This window comes from Cervus canadensis, chromosome 32, assembly GCF_019320065.1.
Source record: "Cervus canadensis isolate Bull #8, Minnesota chromosome 32, ASM1932006v1, whole genome shotgun sequence".
Lineage (NCBI taxonomy): Eukaryota > Metazoa > Chordata > Mammalia > Artiodactyla > Cervidae > Cervus > Cervus canadensis.
Window position 1 is genome coordinate 22,141,465 of NC_057417.1, and position 19,526 is coordinate 22,160,990.

At 38.5% G+C, this 19,526-nt stretch overlaps 1 protein-coding gene across 1 annotated transcript in view; it reads left to right on the forward strand.

The window, feature by feature from the left end:
- LOC122433093 (S-adenosyl-L-methionine-dependent tRNA 4-demethylwyosine synthase TYW1) overlaps nucleotides 1-19,526 on the forward strand; it is a 140,801-nt gene that overhangs the window by 26,162 nt on the left and 95,113 nt on the right. Inside the window, exons 9-11 of the mRNA XM_043455628.1 lie at nucleotides 1,492-1,544; nucleotides 15,528-15,646; nucleotides 19,034-19,143. Coding sequence (XP_043311563.1) covers nucleotides 1,492-1,544; nucleotides 15,528-15,646; nucleotides 19,034-19,143 — 282 coding nt within the window. The remainder of the gene's footprint in view (nucleotides 1-1,491; nucleotides 1,545-15,527; nucleotides 15,647-19,033; nucleotides 19,144-19,526) is intronic.

Consider the following 19,526-nt stretch of genomic DNA (forward strand, 5'->3'; position numbering starts at 1 on the left):
ATCTCTGTTGGATCATCATCCTTTGTTGCCAGATGTTTCATGTCTTGAAAACTGTTGTTTCATCTATTTTGTCCAGTTTTGGTATTTCAAGTGGGGGGTAAACCCTCTGTTACTCCATCTTGGGAAGAAGAAAAATCCTGCACTTGGATTCTTAGCAACTGCATAGTGTGAACTGTGGTCAACTAAGGTTGTTTCATCCTGTGCTATACAGTCTTTACCTACCCAAATGCAGAGTTTTGTAGAACCCTGTGTATCTTGGGAGAGAAAGATGTAAAAAACTAGTAGAGTGTGATTTCTATGATAGTGCTGTGAGCAACATATAATGTAGGAGTCCAAAAAAGCTAGAATTTTCTCCAGGAATCTATAAAATGCTTATTCTGTATCTGAGATTAGCTATTCATTTGGACTTGGTTCCATCTTCAAGTAGATAAGCAGTTCTTTATTTATATGCAAGATGTTTACATAAATGTGGAAGAGGATAAAAGACAAAGCCTCATAATATTGCCACTAGAGACATGTAATCCAAATTGACTTTGTTCCATTAATCATCACACTGTGAACATGGGTGTTTAACCAGCCACTGATCCACTTATGCCATCATCCAGGCTGTATTTCTCCATTTACCTCATTTGTCTGCAAGTCAAGGGTCTTTTTGTGCAAGAGACTCATGGTAATTGTGGTTTATTACTTGAAGCCTCATGAGAAACTTTATTAAATGCTTTCTGAAATCAGTATGTTCTACTTGTTTGCTCCACCAGTGTGTTAAAATAAGGAAATGTGATTGCTTTGGCATAGCTTTTCCATGCTTTTCATGTCTCATGTGGCTCAAAAAATTTAAATGCTAGGTTGTGGAGGGTGCTGAGAATTCATGTCAGGTTCCTAGAATTTTATTTTCCCACTTTTGAGGACAATATTTCCTTCTTTTAATCTCCTCTTGCCCATCTGATTCTTTATTTATTTTTGAAGATTATTGGTGACAGTTCCCCAGTTGTTTTTTGTACAGAAATGTATGGTTCCTTGCTTTTGCTGTTTGTTGCAGTACCTGGTTCTTTTTTATCTGTATAAATGTTCCTTGGGAACTTGTAAAGCATGTGCATTGTGTAGTTGTTGAGTGCAGTCTCTCTCTCTGTGCCCTTGATCAAGTTTACTTTGTTGCTTCAGATCATAGGGTTCCACTGAGTTTTGACCTATGAGATCTGTTAGATACTGAGAGATCTTAAAATCACTTCCTGTGATTTTGGATTGGCTTATTGTTTCTTTATGTATTTTGAGCCTGTGTTATTAGAGGCATACATATTTTAAATTGTTGTACTGTCCTGGTCATTTAAACCTTAGTGGCCTTGGGGATTATTGTCTATTATTATTTAAATGAAGAAAAATGATTTTGCTACAGTTTTATAATCACTTTTATAATGTACATATATATAAAATCACTTTTTGATATAAGGCTTTGAATCATTTCAATTTTGTGTTCCCTGTTTTTTCATTTAGGTTATCAGTTGATTGGGAGCCACTCTGGGGTGAAGCTTTGCAGATGGACAAAGGTATTTGTTTTTGTTCAAATATTATTTCTGTTTTAGGCAATTTTTATATGGCTGTAATATGCAATGCATTTTACCATTTTAAAGGGTTAATTTACATTTAATAAAGTGTAATGATTTTGAATGAATTAGTTACATGAGTTAGCATATTTTGATGGATGTAAAAAATCCTTATCAAACACCTGAATTAAGCTGTAGACTATTTTCCTCACCGCTACAAGTTCACTTATGACTGTCTCTGGACAGTAGCCCTTGCCCTGACAGCCACACAACAGTTGTTCTCTTTGGTCTCACTGTAGTTTAGTTTTGCCTGTTGTAGAATTTCACATGAATAGGATCATATAATGTGTAGCTTTTTGCTAATGGCTTCTTAAACTCAACATCAGATTTCTCAGATTCATCCACATATAATGAGTATCAGTTCATTCCTTTTTATTGCTGAATGCTATGCAGTAGTATAGGCATAGTACTCAGGGAAGCCTCTGTGGCTTAGCGGTAAAGAATGTGCCTGCAGGCAGGAGATGAAGGAAGAGGTGAGTTTGATCCCTGGGTTGGGAAGATCCTCTGGCATAGGAAATGGCAGCCCACTTCAGTATTCTTGCAGGGAAAATCCCAGGGGCAGAGGAACCTGGACATGATTGAATGACTATACACACACATTCAGTGTTATGAACATACCACAGTTTTTAATCTGTTGATAGTTGTTTGGGTTGTTCTCAGATTTTAGCTATTAAGATTTTAGCTATTATCTAAAATCTTTTGGGGTGAACATACATTTTATTTCATCTGGGTATATACCTAGGAGTGGAATTGCTAAGTCATAGGGCAGGTATATATTTAACTTTATAAGAAACTCCCAGTCTCTTTGCAGTGTGGTTGTACTATTTTATACTTGCATCAGCAATTTAAGAAAGTCGCTGTATTCTCTCACCATCATGTGGGATTATAAATCTTTTTCTGATTGTGAAGTGGTACCATTTTGGTTTTAATTTACGTTTTGAAGATAACTACTGATGATGAGGAGCACCTTTTCATGTGCATATTGGCTTTTCATAGTTATGCCGCCTCTGTTGAGATATTTTACCCAAACTGAATTGTTTGACTTTGTATTATTGATTTGTAGGAGTTCTTTATATATTGTGGATATGAGAGTTTTGCCTGATGCACACTGTTGTTATTTTCTCTTAGTCTGTGGCTTCTTCTTTCATTTCCCTAATGGTATCCTTTGAAGTTTTTAATGTGAATAAAGTCTAATTTATCCTTTTTTCTCTTTTGGTTAGTACTTTTCATATGTTAAGAAGTCTTTGTCAACTTGAAGGTCACAAAGATAGTTTATGTTTTCTTCTGGAAGCTTCATATATAGTTTTAACCTTTATATTTAGGTCTTGAATTAATTTATATGAATGGTGTGAGGTAAGGATCAAGATTGTACCTTTCCACTACCTATCACCTACATGGATATTCTGATGTTTTAGAACCATTTGTTAAGAAGGCTTTTCCTTTCACCACTGAATTACTTTTAGGCCTTTGTAGAAAAGTCAGTCTGCTGTATATAGGAAGGCCTGTTTCTGGACTACTCTTATTCTGTTGCATTGATGTGTTTGTCCTTAAGCCAATACCACAATTGGCTTGATTACTGTGGTTTTGTAATCAGTTTGAAATCATGCAGTATAAGTTCTCTGTCTTGGTTTTTAATTTTCAAGATTGTTTCTTCTCTTCTGGGTCTTTTGTATTTCCGTATACATTTTAGGATCAATCTATGAATTTCTATTGTATGTATTTATTCTGTTTTCTTATGTTCTGTATTTGTCTATTTGTCATCTCTACCTCAGGGCCAAGTACATAACTATAAGTTCTTACTTTCTGTATTAAAAAAATATTTTATTTTTATTGTTTTTCATTTTTGGCTGCACTGGGTCTTTGTTGCCACGCATGGGCTTTCTCTAGTTGCGGCGAGCACGGGCTACTTACTCTCTCATTGTGGTGGACGGCTTCTCATTGCGTGGCTCCTCTTGTTGTGGAGCATGGGCTTTAGGGCACACTGCCTCAGTAGTTGTGGCGCATGGGCTTAGTTGCCCTGGGCCATGTGGAATCTTCCTGGACCAGGGATCAGATCCGTTTCCCCTGCATTGACAGGTGGATTCTCAACCACTGGACCACCAGGGAAGTCCTTATTTTCTGTATTCTTGATGCTCTGGCAGGCTCATAGAGACTGCCCCTCCCAGGGCTAATTCCTAAAGATTAACAGCAGCTTGCCTTGAACATACCTTTCATCTGTGATTCTAAATCTGTAGCCTTTAGCTACCTCCTTATCTGACTCTCTCACACACCAAGCCAATATCTTCCCTGCCGTAAATCATGCCAGGGCCTGATACAGAAAGCTAGAGATAGCCCTGTAGTCTAGAGCCCACTGGAATAATTCATTTCAGCCAGTCCGGCATCATTCACCCTCTCTGCCTTTCCTGTCCCAAGGAGACTCCAGTAAGGGCTGTGGCCCAGGCTTTCCCCTCACTTCTCTCTGCCTCCTGAACAGACGCTGTGGGGTATGGTGGGCACCTTTCTCCCGGAATATGTAAGTAATATCTTCCTTCAGTAGCACTGGCCTGTGTTGGCACTCAGTCACCCTTGTGAATTAAATTCCCATGGGTGCAAATAAGATATCATTAGAATTATTGTGTTTTCTAATGAAAATGCAGTGATGTGCAATATTATGTTAGTTTCAGGCATATGACATAGCTGACATTTGCCTACGTTATGAAAGGCTTACCACAATAAGTCTAGTAGCCATCTGTCCCCATACAAAGTTCTTACACTTTGTTGATGGTATTCCTTCTGTTGTATATTGTATCCCTGTGATTTGTTTATTATAAAACTGGAGGTTTGAACCTCTTAGTTCCTTCACCTATTTTGCCCACCCTCTCTCCCCTCCCTTCTCTCCCTTCTGACCATGACCGATTCCCTGTATCTGAGTCTGTTTTCATTTTATTTGTTTGTTTTGTTTTATAGATTGCACATATGAACTAAGTTCATGTGGTATTTGTCTTTGTTTCTCTGACTTACTTTACTTACCATGGTAGCCTCAAGGTCCATCCATGTTGCTGCAAACGTCAAGATTTCATTCTTTTTATGGCTGAGTAATATTACTGTGTGCGTGTGTGTATGTGTGTGTGTCTATATATATCTATCTATATCACAGTTTCTTTATTCATTCCTCTATCTGTAGACACTAAGTTTACATCTGTATCTTGGCTCTCGTAAATAAAGCTGCATTGAACACTGGAGTACATGTATCTTTTCTGATTACTGTTCTTGTTTTCTTTGGGTAAATATTCAGTAGTATAATTGCTGGGTCGTATAGAAGTTCTATTTTTGATTTTTTGAGGAACCTCCATAACTGTTTTCCATAGTGGCTGCACCCATTCACAGTCACACCAGCCGTGCACAAGGGTTCCCTTTTCTCCACATCCTCACCAGCGCTTATTTGTTGCCTTTTTAATGATAATGATTCTGAAATATGTTAGGTGGTGTCTCACTGTGGTTTTGATTTGCATTTCCTTGATAATTAGTGATATTGAGCATCTTTTCATGTGTCTGTTGGCTGTCTGCATTTCCTCTCTGGAAAAATGTCTGTTCAGGTCCCCTGCCCATTCTTTAATTGGGTTGTTTGTTTGTTGCTGCTACTAAGTTGTGTGTATTTTTATATATTTTGGATGTCAGCCCCTTATTGGATATATTGTTTGCAAATATCTTCTCCCATTTTAGTAGGCTGCTTTTTTGGTTGTTGAGAATTTCCTTCACTGTGTAAAAGCTTTTTGGTTCGATATAGTCCCATTTATTTATTTTAGCTTTTGTTTCCCTTGCCTTAGGAGACATATCCAAAAAATATTGCTAAAACTGATGTTGAAGAGTGTGGTGCTGAAGTTTTCCCCTAGGAGTTTTATAGTTTCGGGCCTTACATTTAAGTCTTTGATCCATTTTGAGTTTATTTTTGTATATGGTGTGAGGAAGTAGTTCATTTTGATTCTTTTGCAGGTAGCTGTCCAGTATTCCCAACATCGTTTGCTGAAGAGGCTGTCTTTTCCCTTTTGTGTATTCTCGCCTCCTTTGTCATAGATTCGTTGATCATATAAGTGTAGATTTATTTCTGAGTTCTCGTTTCTGTCCCTTTGATCTATGTGGGTGGATTGGAAACAGAAATGGTAGTAAGAGTGGTTAAAGGAAGTGAGATGGGCCTCTGGTGACACTTTCAGAGTAAGATTTAAAGATGACAGGCAGTCCTCAGATAAGTTTAATTTCAAATAATTATTGCAAGATAGATTTCTCATCATTGTGCTATAAAAATTAGCAGTACATAAAATGACCACAATAACTTCTTAAACAACTTTGATTTGTGAAAATCCTGTATTTCATGTCTTAATATTTCATATGTCAACTTAATATTTGGTTTCAAGTCTACCAAAAGCATCTCAAATCTCTTCTGTATTGTATTTATGTGACACCTACACATATAACATGGGATACATGTATTGTGTTAGTGACTTAAATATTAGAAGCAGCATTATTCTCCGTGGTGTGGGTTTTCAAAATGGTGAAATTTCTTACAAAAGCTTCGCATCAAAGAAAGTGTTTTCTGTCCTCATTTTCCATAGTAGCTACATTCCTGGAAAATTCAGTATATGGTAGAATGTTCAGAAAATACTTTATCTGTAAAATGAAGTTGGAATCTAAGCGTGGATGATTATAATCAGGTTTTCCACAAGTATGGAGATGTAGTGAGTCATTTGAAAGGAAGTGGCTTATAAGACCCTTTGTATGTGTGGGAGGGTGGGGGGTTGGGGGGCTATCTTAAACATTACAGGAGATGTGACAGTCTTGCCTCTCCCCTCACTTATTGCCAGAAGTGCCTCCCAACCATTTTGGTAACAACAGTATTTCAGTGAATTTCCAGAATACCCCCAGATAGTGTTGACCCCATTGAGAACCTCTGCCCCAATCCATTTTCATTGCCATCCTTGAAGTTCAGGTTGTCCTCCTGGACACTGCAGCTAGGTTTTTTCCTGTCTACTTCTGACTGCCAGTGAATCCCCTCCTCCACCTGCTCAATTTATCCGCTATTAACCAGGTTAATCTCTGAAGTTCAGTTCTCATTTAGCCGTTTTCTCTGAAGCCTTATGGTAGCTCTTCATTCCTTCTTACTCAACATATCAGTTGGGATGTGTAATAGGCATCTTAAACTTAATATGTCAGAAGTAGAATTCCTGATTTCCTCTCCTAAATCTGTTCTCCTCAGTCTTCATTCCAGCGATTTATGACAACACTGTCCTTTCAGTTACTCAGGCCAGAAGCCTGGGAGTCATTTCTGTTCTTCTGTTGTTTTTCTGTTTTCCTTTTTACCCTCCACATCTATTCCGTGAGCACATCTTTTCAGACTATATCCAGAGTATAACTACTTTTCAGCATTTATACTGCTATGCCTCGATCCAAGTCACTGTCATATGTTCCTTTTATTGTCGTAAGTGATCTTCTAACTGCTGTTCCTGGTTCCACTCAGTCATCTCCACTGCTGTTCCCTGCACAGCAGTTGGATGCCTCAGATCATGTAACTCTTTTACTCAGAACTCCCAGGGGTTCTAATCTCTCTCAGAACCAAACCCTGAGTCCTTACAGAGGCCTCCAAGGATCTGATCTTCCGTGCTTCATCTCACCTTACTGGCCTTCTTGCTGTTACCCGAATACACTGAACTCAGACTCCTCCCTGGCTTTCTGGTCTTGTGTCTGCTCACTTAGATCTCTGCTCAGTGAGTCTCTATCAGAGAAACTCTCCCTTGACCACCTTTTAAAAATAACAGCCTTCCCCTGGTCCCCTAACACTGCTTGGAATTTCTCCATAGCACTTATTACCAACTAACAGATTAGGTCTTGCTTCTTAACTGTCTCTTCTTTCCCTTCTCATCTCCTCCCCAACCTAAGAGTCTTCATTTTTCTTTCCAATACTGAAAACAGAGCCTAGCAGGTAGTAATTGCTTAGTAAACATTTGTCAGATGAGAAAATTATATTAAACCCCAAACCTGAGGAAGACCCTCTCTAGTATAGTTCTGATCTACTTGTTCAGCTTTGTTTTCTGTTTTTTTTTTGTTTTTGTTTTCTGTTTTAACCTTCTTACATCCTGTGCTGCCTCTCTTCCCCACTCTGATCTCCACCTGGCTGAATCCTTCCCATCTGTCCCAGTCAGGAAAACAGAAACCACCCTGGGTATTTTTGCAAGAACAGATTTAATAAAGTAAATTAACTGAATGCTTACAAAGCCATTGAAAGGCCTGGGGTAATGAAGGTCAGAGAGAACTACTCCTTGCTTGGAGAAAGTCGAGAAGTGCTGGGCTCACAGGACACCGCTGGAAGTGACCTGAAACGCTGGCAACATTAAAGCAAATGTGTCCCAGGAGCTCACTTGAAGCCGCTTTGGACTTAGTGTTTGTTGTATGCCCTTGTGTCTGCCAGCTGCCGCCAGTGAAGAAGAACGATTTCTCCTTTCTCGCCATCTAAGTCTTGGCTCACTGGTGGAGTCTAATCAGAACCCCTCAGACAAGGGAATCTGAGAAATATGGTATAAGGGCTTCTTAGCCCCTACTTATAAGGGGAGGCACAGGACTCAGTATTAATAGCACTGTCTACCTCTTTAGATGCTCAGCATCTGTACACACCCTTTTACCTGTATTCACATTTTCAAACCATGATAAGAACAAAACATCTGCTTCTCCCTGAAGTGTTATAATTATTACTCATGCAAGGGAGGATGTATTCATTCTCTCCCTTCACTCTCTGTTGAGATCTTTTACCTAGGGATGACATTATGTTGACTACCACTTACCTGTCCTATATAAAATAGTTGGAGGGGAGGAAAGATAATTATGTATATCCAAGCAAAGAAGACAGTATGTATATTTGTAACTGCTCATATTTGTACTTGGTCACCTGGTCGTGGTTGGTATTTCTAACTTCCTTCCTCCACGAGGCAGGCCACATTTCCTTTGTGCTGTATCACCACCTCAATATGATGCTTCTTTGCAAAGATGAGTGATTCTGTCAGTGAGGAGTCTGAGCCACTAATGGCTCCTTCTGTAATCTTCTCTTAACTTCTGCGACTGTAAAGGAGAATACTAAGGGCTTCCCAGGTGGCTCAGGGGTAAAGAATCCACCTGCAATGCAGGAGACACGGGATACATGAGTTTGATCCCTGGGTTTGGAAGAAGTCCTGGAGGAGGGAATGGCAGCCTGTTCCAGTATTCTTGCCTGAAAAATCCCATAGACAGAGGAGCCTGGTGGGCTGCAATCCATGGGATCACAAAGAGTGAGACACTACTGAGAACACACACACACAGAGATGTCTCGGAGGTCCCCTTGGTTCCTGAGAAAATTTTTGTTTCTGTGACATGAGGCGCTCAAAGGAACCAGGGGCTAGTATTAACTGTCAGGAACTGTGGAGGGTCTCCTCTTTCAGCCTGCTTACAAGCCAACATATTCACCTGGTAGAGTTTCACAGATGCTGGTGGAGAACCCAGGACTCCTAGGTCAAAGACAAAGAACAACAGGCAGATTGAGATTAATGACCAGGTGAGACAGATTCCTGATGCTTCCTGTTCCTCTATCCTCCCTAAGCCCTCCTCCTGTTTGTACTTTTTTTTTTTTTTTTAACAGTTTGCTTAACCAGTTTAGAATTTATTTTGTGTGTGTGTGTGTGTGTGTGTGTGTGTAGTCACTTAGTCATGTCCGACTCTTTGTGACCCCGTGGACTGTAGCCCACCAGGCTCCTCCGTCATGGGATTCTCCAGGCAAGAATACTGGAATGGGTTGCCATTTCCTTCTCCAGGGGATCTTTCCAACCCAGGGATCGAACTCAGGTCTCCCGCATTTCAGGCAGATGCTTTAACCTCTGAGCTACCAGGGACGCCATTTTGCTCTGTAGTATGGAATAAATCTCTAAATCAGGGATTAGCAAACCTTTTCTTAAAGGGCCAGATGGTGACTTTTTAAGGTTTGTGGTTCATATGATCTTGTTGCAGCTTTTCAACTATGCCATTTTAGCCCCAAAGCAACCATAGATATAAGTAAACAAATGTGGGCAATAGTATTCCAACAAAACCTTACCTGCAGAGACAAGCTGCAGCCTGACTTTGGCCCATGGGCTGCAGTATATTGAACACTGTATTGAACTCTTCATCCCCTGTCAAAAATGGAAGACTGAAATTTTACCCAGACTCTGTGTTTACTAAGTCTTAATCAAGCAGCAGAAGCCCACTCGTTTAGGTTTGTTCCTCCCTTGTATGCAATGAGAGTCCCTCTAACAGATTCTGGTGAGCCCAGAACCACTCTTAAAGGGGATCAACTGGGAACCCCACCAATAATAAGCAGCTGGGACAAATGCTCTTCTTCCCTGTTGGACCATGAATTCCCCCCTCCTGCTAAGAGATATCAGACGGTCAAGTAAAAATGGAAAGAGAGAAACCTTCTCCTTACCACCTTACTCCTGCAGTAATCGACCTGGCCTGTGAAACATTCCCTGTGCCTGCTGGGCCCAAGACTCCTTTTCTTCACTGAGAGATAGCATGGTGGTTGGGTGGCCCGAGACTTCTTTCCTTCACTGAGAGATATCATGGTGGTTGGGTGGCACTCCATAAGAAGTGGCCTGTCTAGGGAAGCCAAGTCTTTTTATTCTTGTCCTGAGACTCCACTCTCCCATTCAGAGTTACTGGGGCTACCCAGGCCCATCGGCCAGAGCAACTCTGCCAAATAAGCCACCTGTATGGGAAGCCTGCTGGCCTGAGATTCCCCTCCTCCATGTGAAACCTCTTTCACCCCCTCTGACGGTACCAGCCAAGATCAGTGGGAGCCCAAGCAAAATTACATTGCAAAGCCTCTGAAAATTAAACTGCCATTGGAGCCACAGCATACAAAATAGTCCAGGACCTGCAAGCTCAACCTAAACTAAGTGCCTGCTGCTAAAATGAAAGAATGAAATAGAATTTAGAGCCTCCTAACATAGTAGACAAAATGTCTAGGATGCAGTGAAAAAAATCACCTGTCATTCCAAGAACCATGAAAATCACAACTTGAGCAAAAAAAGATAATGAACTGACACCAACACCAGATGAATCAGATGGTGGAGTCATCTGACAAGGATTTTAAAGCAGCTGTCATAAAAATGCTTCAGCAATCACTTACAAAGTCTCTTGAAACAAATGAAAAAATAAAAAATCTCAGCAGAGAAATGGAAGTTATAAAAGGAACCAAGAAGGAATTATACAATTGAAAAAATACAGTAACAGAAATAAAAACTCACTGAATGAGTGCAGTAATAGAGTAGAGATGACAGAGGATAGAGCCGGGGACCTTACCAATTGACAGAATGATCTGTGACCAGGGCAAGTCAATAGAATTTACCCAACCTGAATAGCAGAGAGAATAAACTCCAAGTAGAACAGAACCAAGGAAATCCACATGAAAATACCTTACAGTTAATGATCTGAAAGCTAAAGAAGAAAAAGATCTTGAAAGATGCTAGAGAGAAACCGTGAACTAACATCAATTTGACATCAGATCTCTCATCTGAAATCATGGAGGCCAGAGAGAAGTGGCACATGTTCAAGTGTTGAAAGAAAATACCTGTCAATCATGATTTCTGTGTCTGGCAAAACTATCCTCCAAAATGAAGATTAACTAAACACATTATCGGATTAAAGAAAACTGAGTCTTTTTCTAGCAAGTCTGCCTTAAAGATAGTTAAAGGAAGCTATTCAAACCTAATGAAGTGATGAAAGAAAGATTCTTAAAGCATGAGAAAGGAAGGCAGAGTGATGAAAAGAGCAAAAATATGAGTACATATAGTAGCTGATCATTTTCCTCATAATGTTTATAATCATATTTGATGATTGAAGCAGAATACTTTTAAACATTTTTATTTATTTTTATTTGGCTACACTGGGTCTTAGTTGCGGCAGGTGGGATCTTCAGTCTTCGTTGCAGCATACAGAACCTTTAGTTGAGGCATGCAGACTCTTAGTTGCAGCATGTGGGATCTAGTTCCCTGACCAGGGATTGAACCTGGGCCCCCTGCACTGGGAGCTTGAAATCTTAGCCACTGGACCACCAGGGAAGTCCTGAAACAAAAATTTTAACACCATGTGATACTCAGGATAATGATATATAATTTAAAAGAGAAAATTAAAGGGATCTGAATGGAAGTGATGTTTCCACACTTCACTTGAAGCTGGTAAAATTTTTTTACCAGTAGACTTGATGGGTCATGTATGTATAGTTTTATACTCGGAACAACCACTACAAACACCATCTCAGTGAAAGTCACTCAGTTGTGTCCGACTCTTACGATCCCATGGACTGTAGCCCATCAGGCTCCTCTGTCCGTGGGATTCTCCAGGCAAGAATACTGGAGTGGGTTGCCATTTCCTTCTCCAGAGGATCTTCCCGACCCAGGAATTGAACCCGAGTCTCCTGCATTGCAGGCAGATTCTTTACAGACTGAGCGACGATGGAAGAGCTATGAGGAAAGCCCACAAACACTATACATAGAGATAAAATCAAAACAAAGAATAAAGATGGAATCCTGAAAATGTTTAAGTAACCTGCAGGAAATCAAAAGAATAACAGGAGTGAGAATCAGAGGGAATAAGCAGGAAACAAATAATAAAATGGTAGGCTATTTTAGTGCATAACTAATTACTTCAAATGTAAATATTCTAAATCTGTCAATCAAATGATAAAGATTGGAAGAGTGGATTTAAAAAATGACCCAAATATAGGATGTTTACAGAAAACTTACATCAAATTCAATGGCATAGATAGGTTGAGTAAAACGGTGAGTTAGTCAGTAGAAGCTGGTTGACATATAAGGAATATACCACCCAGCAATAGCAGAATATGCATTTCTTCCAAGTGCCTGTGGAACACTCACCAAGATAGACCATGTTCTAGGCCATAGAACAAACCTCAGCAGATTTAAAAGTGTTAAAATCATACAGAGTGTGTTTTGTGATCATAATGGAGTCAAACTAGAAATCAATAATAAAAACAAAAGGAAAATCTCTATAAATATGTGGAAATTAAACAACACATTTCTAAATAAGCCTTGGGCCAAAGAGGAAGTCTCAAAGGAAATGAAAAAATATGTAGAACTGAATGATAGTAAAAAAAAAATGTAAATGATGCAGCTCAGGCAGTGCTCAGGGAGAAATTTCCAGCAATGTATGCTTATGTTAGAAACGAGGAAAGATGTCAAATCAGAAACAATGAAAATCTAAGTAAGTGTAAGTAAAAATCTAAATGTAAATTTAAATAAATGTTTGTGGATTGGAAGACTCAATGGAGTAAAACATCAAATCGATGTATGGGTTTAATGCAATTCCTATTAAAGTCCCAGGAAGGTTTTTGTAGAAGTAGACAGTTTATTATAAAATTTATAAGGAAGGGCATGGGAATGTAAAAATAGCTTGAACAGTATTGTGGAAGAATAAAATGAGAGGAGTCATACATCCTGATATTATAGCTTACTGATTGCTACAGTAATCAAGAACATATGGTATTAGTAGAGGGATGGACATATAGGTCAACTGAACAGAATGGAGGTCCCAAAAATAAACTCACAAGTATGCTTAACTGATTTTTTACAGAGGTTCAAAAGCAATTCCTTGGAGAAAGGATAACCTTTCCAACTAATGGTGCTACGGCAACCAGGACCATCCATAGGCAAAAAACCATAGGCAAAGAAACCTCTGCCACCAAACCACGTGCACCAAAAGTACACACACACACATTTTGAGTTAAATAGATCAAGACCTAAAATCTAAAGTATGAAACTATAAAACTCGAAGAAAATAGTTTTAAAGAAAAATGTGCCGTCCTCCTCACATGTGTCCATCCCTTTATCCTTTTTGCCCTTCAGTGTTCAGTTTGGACATCTCACCTCTGAGGCGTTCTCACGGGTCCTGGAAGCTGGGCTGATCACCTGTCCCAGGGGCTCCAGTAACAGCCCCTGGACATTTGTCTTTTCTCTGCTTGCCCAACATCTTAGTCTTTTCATGTTTGGGAAGTTTCTTATTAAATGGGCTCTGGTTGGTATGAGGGACCACTGCCTGCTATAGAAGCTAAGGATGACAGATACTGTTTCCTGGGACCATGTCCTAGTGACTTGGGTATAAAAGTGTCATCTAGGATAGTCATTCTTTTCAGCCGGAGACTTTGAATATGGGGTGAGTGAAGGAAAGGAACTGGGACATGGAGAACTCATTCTTGTGCAGGTGGCAGCAGCCATGTGCAGTTTAGCGGTGGTGCTGCTGATGGTCTCGGGAGAGGGGGCGTGGTGTCTGTAGTATATAATAACTTCTGGGGGATCCAGTGGTGGTCCTGCTGCTGGCTTTCCTTCATTATTGCCTGTTTAATGGATCATTGAGCTGTGAGATCCTTTCAATAAATTCCTTTTTTTCTTTAGCTAGACTCCATTTCTATTGCTTGCAGAAGAATCTTAACTGATTTAATCAGATTATCATAATAGTATTGCACATTTTTCTTGCTTACTTGCCATTTCCTCCAACTAGCCCCTCCATGGGTAGAGGCTCTGTCTTATTAATCATTGTACATTCAACACACAGTATGCTTGAAGTACATTAACTGATTGGTAAATAATGAATGAAACATGCAAGTCTTCAACTTTGTTTCTCCATTGCCATAATATGTAGTGGCAATTATTCTGTAACTTTTGCATATGGTGGACATTTTAGTTTTCAGTGCTGCTTTGGAAGATGTGAATATTTTGTTTGCCTTCTTGAATATTTTCTTGGGAACTTGGAAGAGCATTTGTAGAAACAGTTATCCTGAACAGCATTTTCCCTTCACTCCTTTTTTTTTTTTTATGTGAAAGGACTAAGTGAAACAGATAGGGGAACCTCTTTTATTAGGACAAAAAATAAGACACTTTGGTCAACTGACATAGTAACAAGCTGGTAGATTTTATGTGGGCAGCATTGTAATATCATTACACTAATACGTCATGTACACTGATCCATATGTATGAAGGCTTGCCAGCTGTGTTTCCTCATTTGTTGTTCCTCTTGTTAATTCCGTAGCATTTCGGTCACTTAGCTCAAAATCTCAGTTATCTTGGACAACTTCCTCTGTTTGTCCCTCTGATTGGGACCATACCTCTTAAGTTCCCTTTGCCGTTCCTCCACCAATGTTAGAGCAAAGTCACCAGGTCCTTTCTTGCATGACCTCCTTACAGGTTTCACTTTTTACTGAACCAAGCCCATCTAACACACAGCTCCTGGGTGGATCTTTCTAATGGTCACCACAGGAAGCGCCATGGTATCTTGTGGTCCCAACCCTGAGTTGATCTGCAGTATTTCTTCAAGTTACCATTCTTACGGTGGCTGTACCAATCACATTGTGTTCTTTTCTGGAATAATCTATTTCTTGTATACATGCAGCTTGTCCCCTCAACAGTCTCAACTCCCGTCTATGTTCAACTTCTACCTTTGGGTTGACATAGAATGTGCTCCAGGTTTCATTCCCTTACTCACCCTCCTTTATTCAGTATGGGGATAACTCTTTCAGGTGAATGTACTTCCCCCTTTTCTGGGAGCCTTATTTCTCCTTTGGCATTATATATTATTGTACTAATATTTGAGGCAGGTGAATGGATTTGAAAATGAAAGTATCCATGGTCCTGTCTGTGGAGCTTTCACAATTAATGAATCATAGATTTATCTCATTAGGGTTTGGAAAACCCAGAGCACTATCAAAACCCAAACACCATCAAAACAATCTAATGTTATAATGTTGGTTTTCTGTCTCATGCAGATACTGGTAGGGGTATTTATACTCCTGAAACACTTGGTTTCTTCTTTAAAATGATGCCCTGGTATTTTGTTTCCTTGCTTTGAGGATCTTTTTCAAATTATTTGTTTTTGTGTTCACAGTCCATGCTCCGAGGGAGAGGAGGTTGCTATAAACATACATTCTATGGCATTGAGAGCCATCGTTGCATGGAAACTACCCCGAGCTTGGCATGTGCAAATAAATGTGTCTTCTGTTGGCGGTAAGTAAAAATGAATGGCCATGGTGATCAAATAGGTAATGTTGTGCTGAGGCTGAAAAATCCTAGGAGTTTAACCTGTTCTTTCCTATTCTGATAGTGGTGTCATTAGCTATTCAGTGGTGTAGATTGGTTTAGACTGAAAATCTCTACTTTCTCTAACTCACTATATCTGTTTATGTAGCTAATTCAATTGATTGTATTTTAGGTTCTCATTATTTCATCCTTTTTTTAAAAAAAAGTTCCACTGAATCATAAAAGTACTCTAGACTTACATAGAAAATTTTAAAAACCATTAAAAGTTATAAAGAAAAGCAACAATTCAAGCATCCAGGGAAAACACTTTTAATGCTTTGTAGTATTTGCTTTCTGGTTTTTTTTTCTCCCAGAGTCTTTTGTTTTTAAAAATACAGCTGAGAGCATTTTCTACTTTCTGTTTTATATCCTGCTTTTATTTTTTAAATATAAGACTCTTTCTCTGTCTTAGAATTTTATATACATAAGCTTTTTATTTTGAAACAATTTTAGCTTACTGAAGATTTCCAAAGAAATTTTCCAACTTCTGTTAATGTTCAGACCTTATGTAACCATGGAACAACTATCAAAATCAAGAAATTAACATTGATGCAGTATTATTAATGAGATTGGAAACTGAGTTTCATTGGTTTTCCCACAAGATTCAGTTCAGGATCCTACATCAAATTTAGGTCTTAGGTGTCATGTCTCTCTAGCTGTCTCCAGTTCTTTAGTCTTTCCTTGTCTATCGTGACTTTGACACTTTTGAAGAGTCTTAGTTAGGTATATTTGGATTTTGGGACAAAAACCCATAGAAGTGATGTAACCTCTCAGCATATCATATTAGGGAGTACTTCTGACTTTCATTATGGATATGTTTTGAACAAAAATAGAATAGTATAATGAATCTCTGTGTACGTTTGTTAACACATTTCCAGTCATGTTCCATTTACCTACCCTAGTTCTCACTATTTCGAAGCAAATCTCAGCTATTATTGTTTTATCTTACTACCTACTTTGATTGACAGATAATATTTTAAAAAAAGGCCTAAAAAAAAAGAATCTAGTATCATCATCCCATCATAAGTTCTTTTACATGGTTTCCCTTTTCTAGTTATCTAGGGATATAGTAAAAAAACAAAAACAAAAACTGAAAAATATCTTTTCAGACATTCTGTTAAATCATTGGTTCTGAACTGGGGCAGAATTTCTATTTTTTCATCCCAGGGGGAAACTTAGGGCATTTGACCGTGTCTGGAGACATTTTCGATTGTTGTAACGGAGGGAGGTGCTGCTGGTGTCTCGTGGGTAGGGGCCAGGGATGCTCTTACACACCCTGTAACACACAAGACAGCCCTCCACAGCAAAGAGTCATTGAGTTCAAAATGTCGGTTGTACTGAGGTTGAAAAGTTCTGTGTGCAGTGGTCCAGGGATGTGTAGCATAAGAGCTTCACAACAGTATATTTGCTATTTCTATTATATTTTTTGGCTGCTGTTGGCATAAATTTTACTTTTATATAAGCTGTAAACACAGTAGATCAGTACTCTGTTTTAGTTGTACTGTCAGTTGTTTTTAGAGTAATTAAAAGGAAAAATAAACTTTATTTTTTGACATTTTTTTCTTTTTTTCAGCACTCATCATTTCTTTGAGTAATCTAAGTTACTATCTGGTGTCTATTTCTTTTTCCTGAATGATTCCCTTTAATATATTCTGTAGTATAGGTTTGCCAACAAGGAAAATTTTCAGATTTTTATCTGCAAAAGTCTTTCTTACTCCATTTTTGGAAAGATATTTGCACTGGGTATAGAATTCTGAGTTGAGAAGTTTATTTCCTTTAAGCATTCTTTCAGGTGTCATTATAGTTTCATCTGGCTTACTTGTTTTCTGATGAGTTGTCAGAAGTAATATCAATCTGTGTCCTTAAGTAATGTGTCCTTTTTCTCTTGAAGATTTTCTGATTTTCTTTTGTTTTCTTTTTTTTTTTTCTTATTCAAATACATTTCTGTTTAATTTATGAATCACAAATTCACTAATAATTTTATCAGCACAATTTTAAAAAAGATGATATATACAGAATTATTCTTACTTTAACACTTTAATACAAGAATATGATCTCTTTATATTCCTGAAGCCTCACGAAAGAAACAGTTTCTCATCAGAGGGAAAATAGTACTTATTTCTGTATCGTGGACCTCAGAGATCTAGCCATGTTTTCGTTTAGGACTCTTCCCGAAATGACCATCATCATTGGTCCTTCTTTTGTTTTCATTAGCTTAGGTACTGTATTTTTACACTGTCTTCAAATATTCTGGTTGTTCTGCAAGCTTCTTGGATCTGTGGTTAATTGTTTCTCATTAACTTTGGGAAATTGTTGGCCGTAATTTTTCTACATCTTTTTCTACTTTATTTTGTGTTTTCCTTCTGGGATTTTAATTATTGTACTTTGGCTCTGGGATTCCAATTATGTATATTTTGGACCTTTTGATAATTGTCCCACAGCTCTTGGATGCTGTTTGTTTTTTTTTCCCCACTTAAAATTTTATGTGTGTTTTAGTTGGCTTATTTGTCCTCTCCAAGTTTTTTTTTTTACTCTTTCCTTAGCTGTTGTAGTTTACTGTTGAGCCTGTCGAAGTCCTATTTTTTTCATATTTAGTATTTCTATTTGATTATAATTTTCATCTCTGTGCTGAATTTACCCATTTGGTCTTGCATGTTGTTTACCTCTTTCTATTAGGGCTTGTAACATATGGTAATCATAGTTCTAAAAATACAACCTGTCAGATTCTTTCACCCCTTGTGTCAGAAGAGTTTGGTTTTGTTGATTGCTTTGTCTGTTGGAAATGTGTTGTTTTCTTGCTTTTTTGTATGCCTCTTATTTTTTTTTGAAGTCCAACATTGTTAGAGACTGAGATGAATGTTTTTTGTGTATGGAAATTGGCACCCCTTTCCTTTCTGGTGTCCTTTAGAGATACCTTGCGTGTTGCCTGGGGTTTGCTGAAGGTTTTTCCCTCTATATCTGATCCATCCTAAGGTTTAGGTCTTCCATTGCCTCTCAGAGAGAGTCTTGAAACAATATTGTACTGGTGGTCATTGCTGGATGCTTGTTAGCCTGGTGGTGTGTGGCTGGGAGAGAGGGGTACATGTTTTGTATTATTCTGATTAAGCCTCAGTCTTGGCCAAGCATTTCCCTTGTCCATCTATCTGTCTCTCCTAGATGTCATGACTCAAAATAAGTTGTAAAATATAGCTATAGATAGCTCAGCTTTTAGGAGAAAACCAGCTTGGATTTTATAATTATAGGGACTCCCTCATAGGGGGTGACTAGCTGAGATTTAACAGAGTTCTAAAGAACTTTTGCCTCTTTTTTTTCTAGGCACCACACCAATCCAGTGGGTACTGAATGGCGGTGGAAGATGGACCAGCCTGAAATGATCTTGAAGGAAGCCATTGAAAACCATCAGAACATGATCAAGCAGTTTAAAGGTATTTATCTTCCCTCTGCAAAGGAATGCTAATAGCCTGAATTAAATTGGCAGAGGAATTGCCTCCTTTGGCAGAATGTTGTCTCTGCTGGCAAATTCTCCTATAGGAAATGGAAAACTTTGTAGAAATACTATATATACTTTGGCCTTTGTAGTTTTCACTGATAACTTTGTATATCGTATAATGGGAGAACTAAAAAATTAATTTGAAGCTTAGCTACTTTTAATACAGTGCACTCAGCTTGTAAATTTTGGCTGGGAATGTATCATCATTCCTTCTAAAAACTTTTGCTGTTGTTCTGTGTTGGATACAAAGCAACCGTGTGATTTGAGTGATAATTTTAGATCATTCAACTGATAAGTAATACCAGTTAGATAGTATCA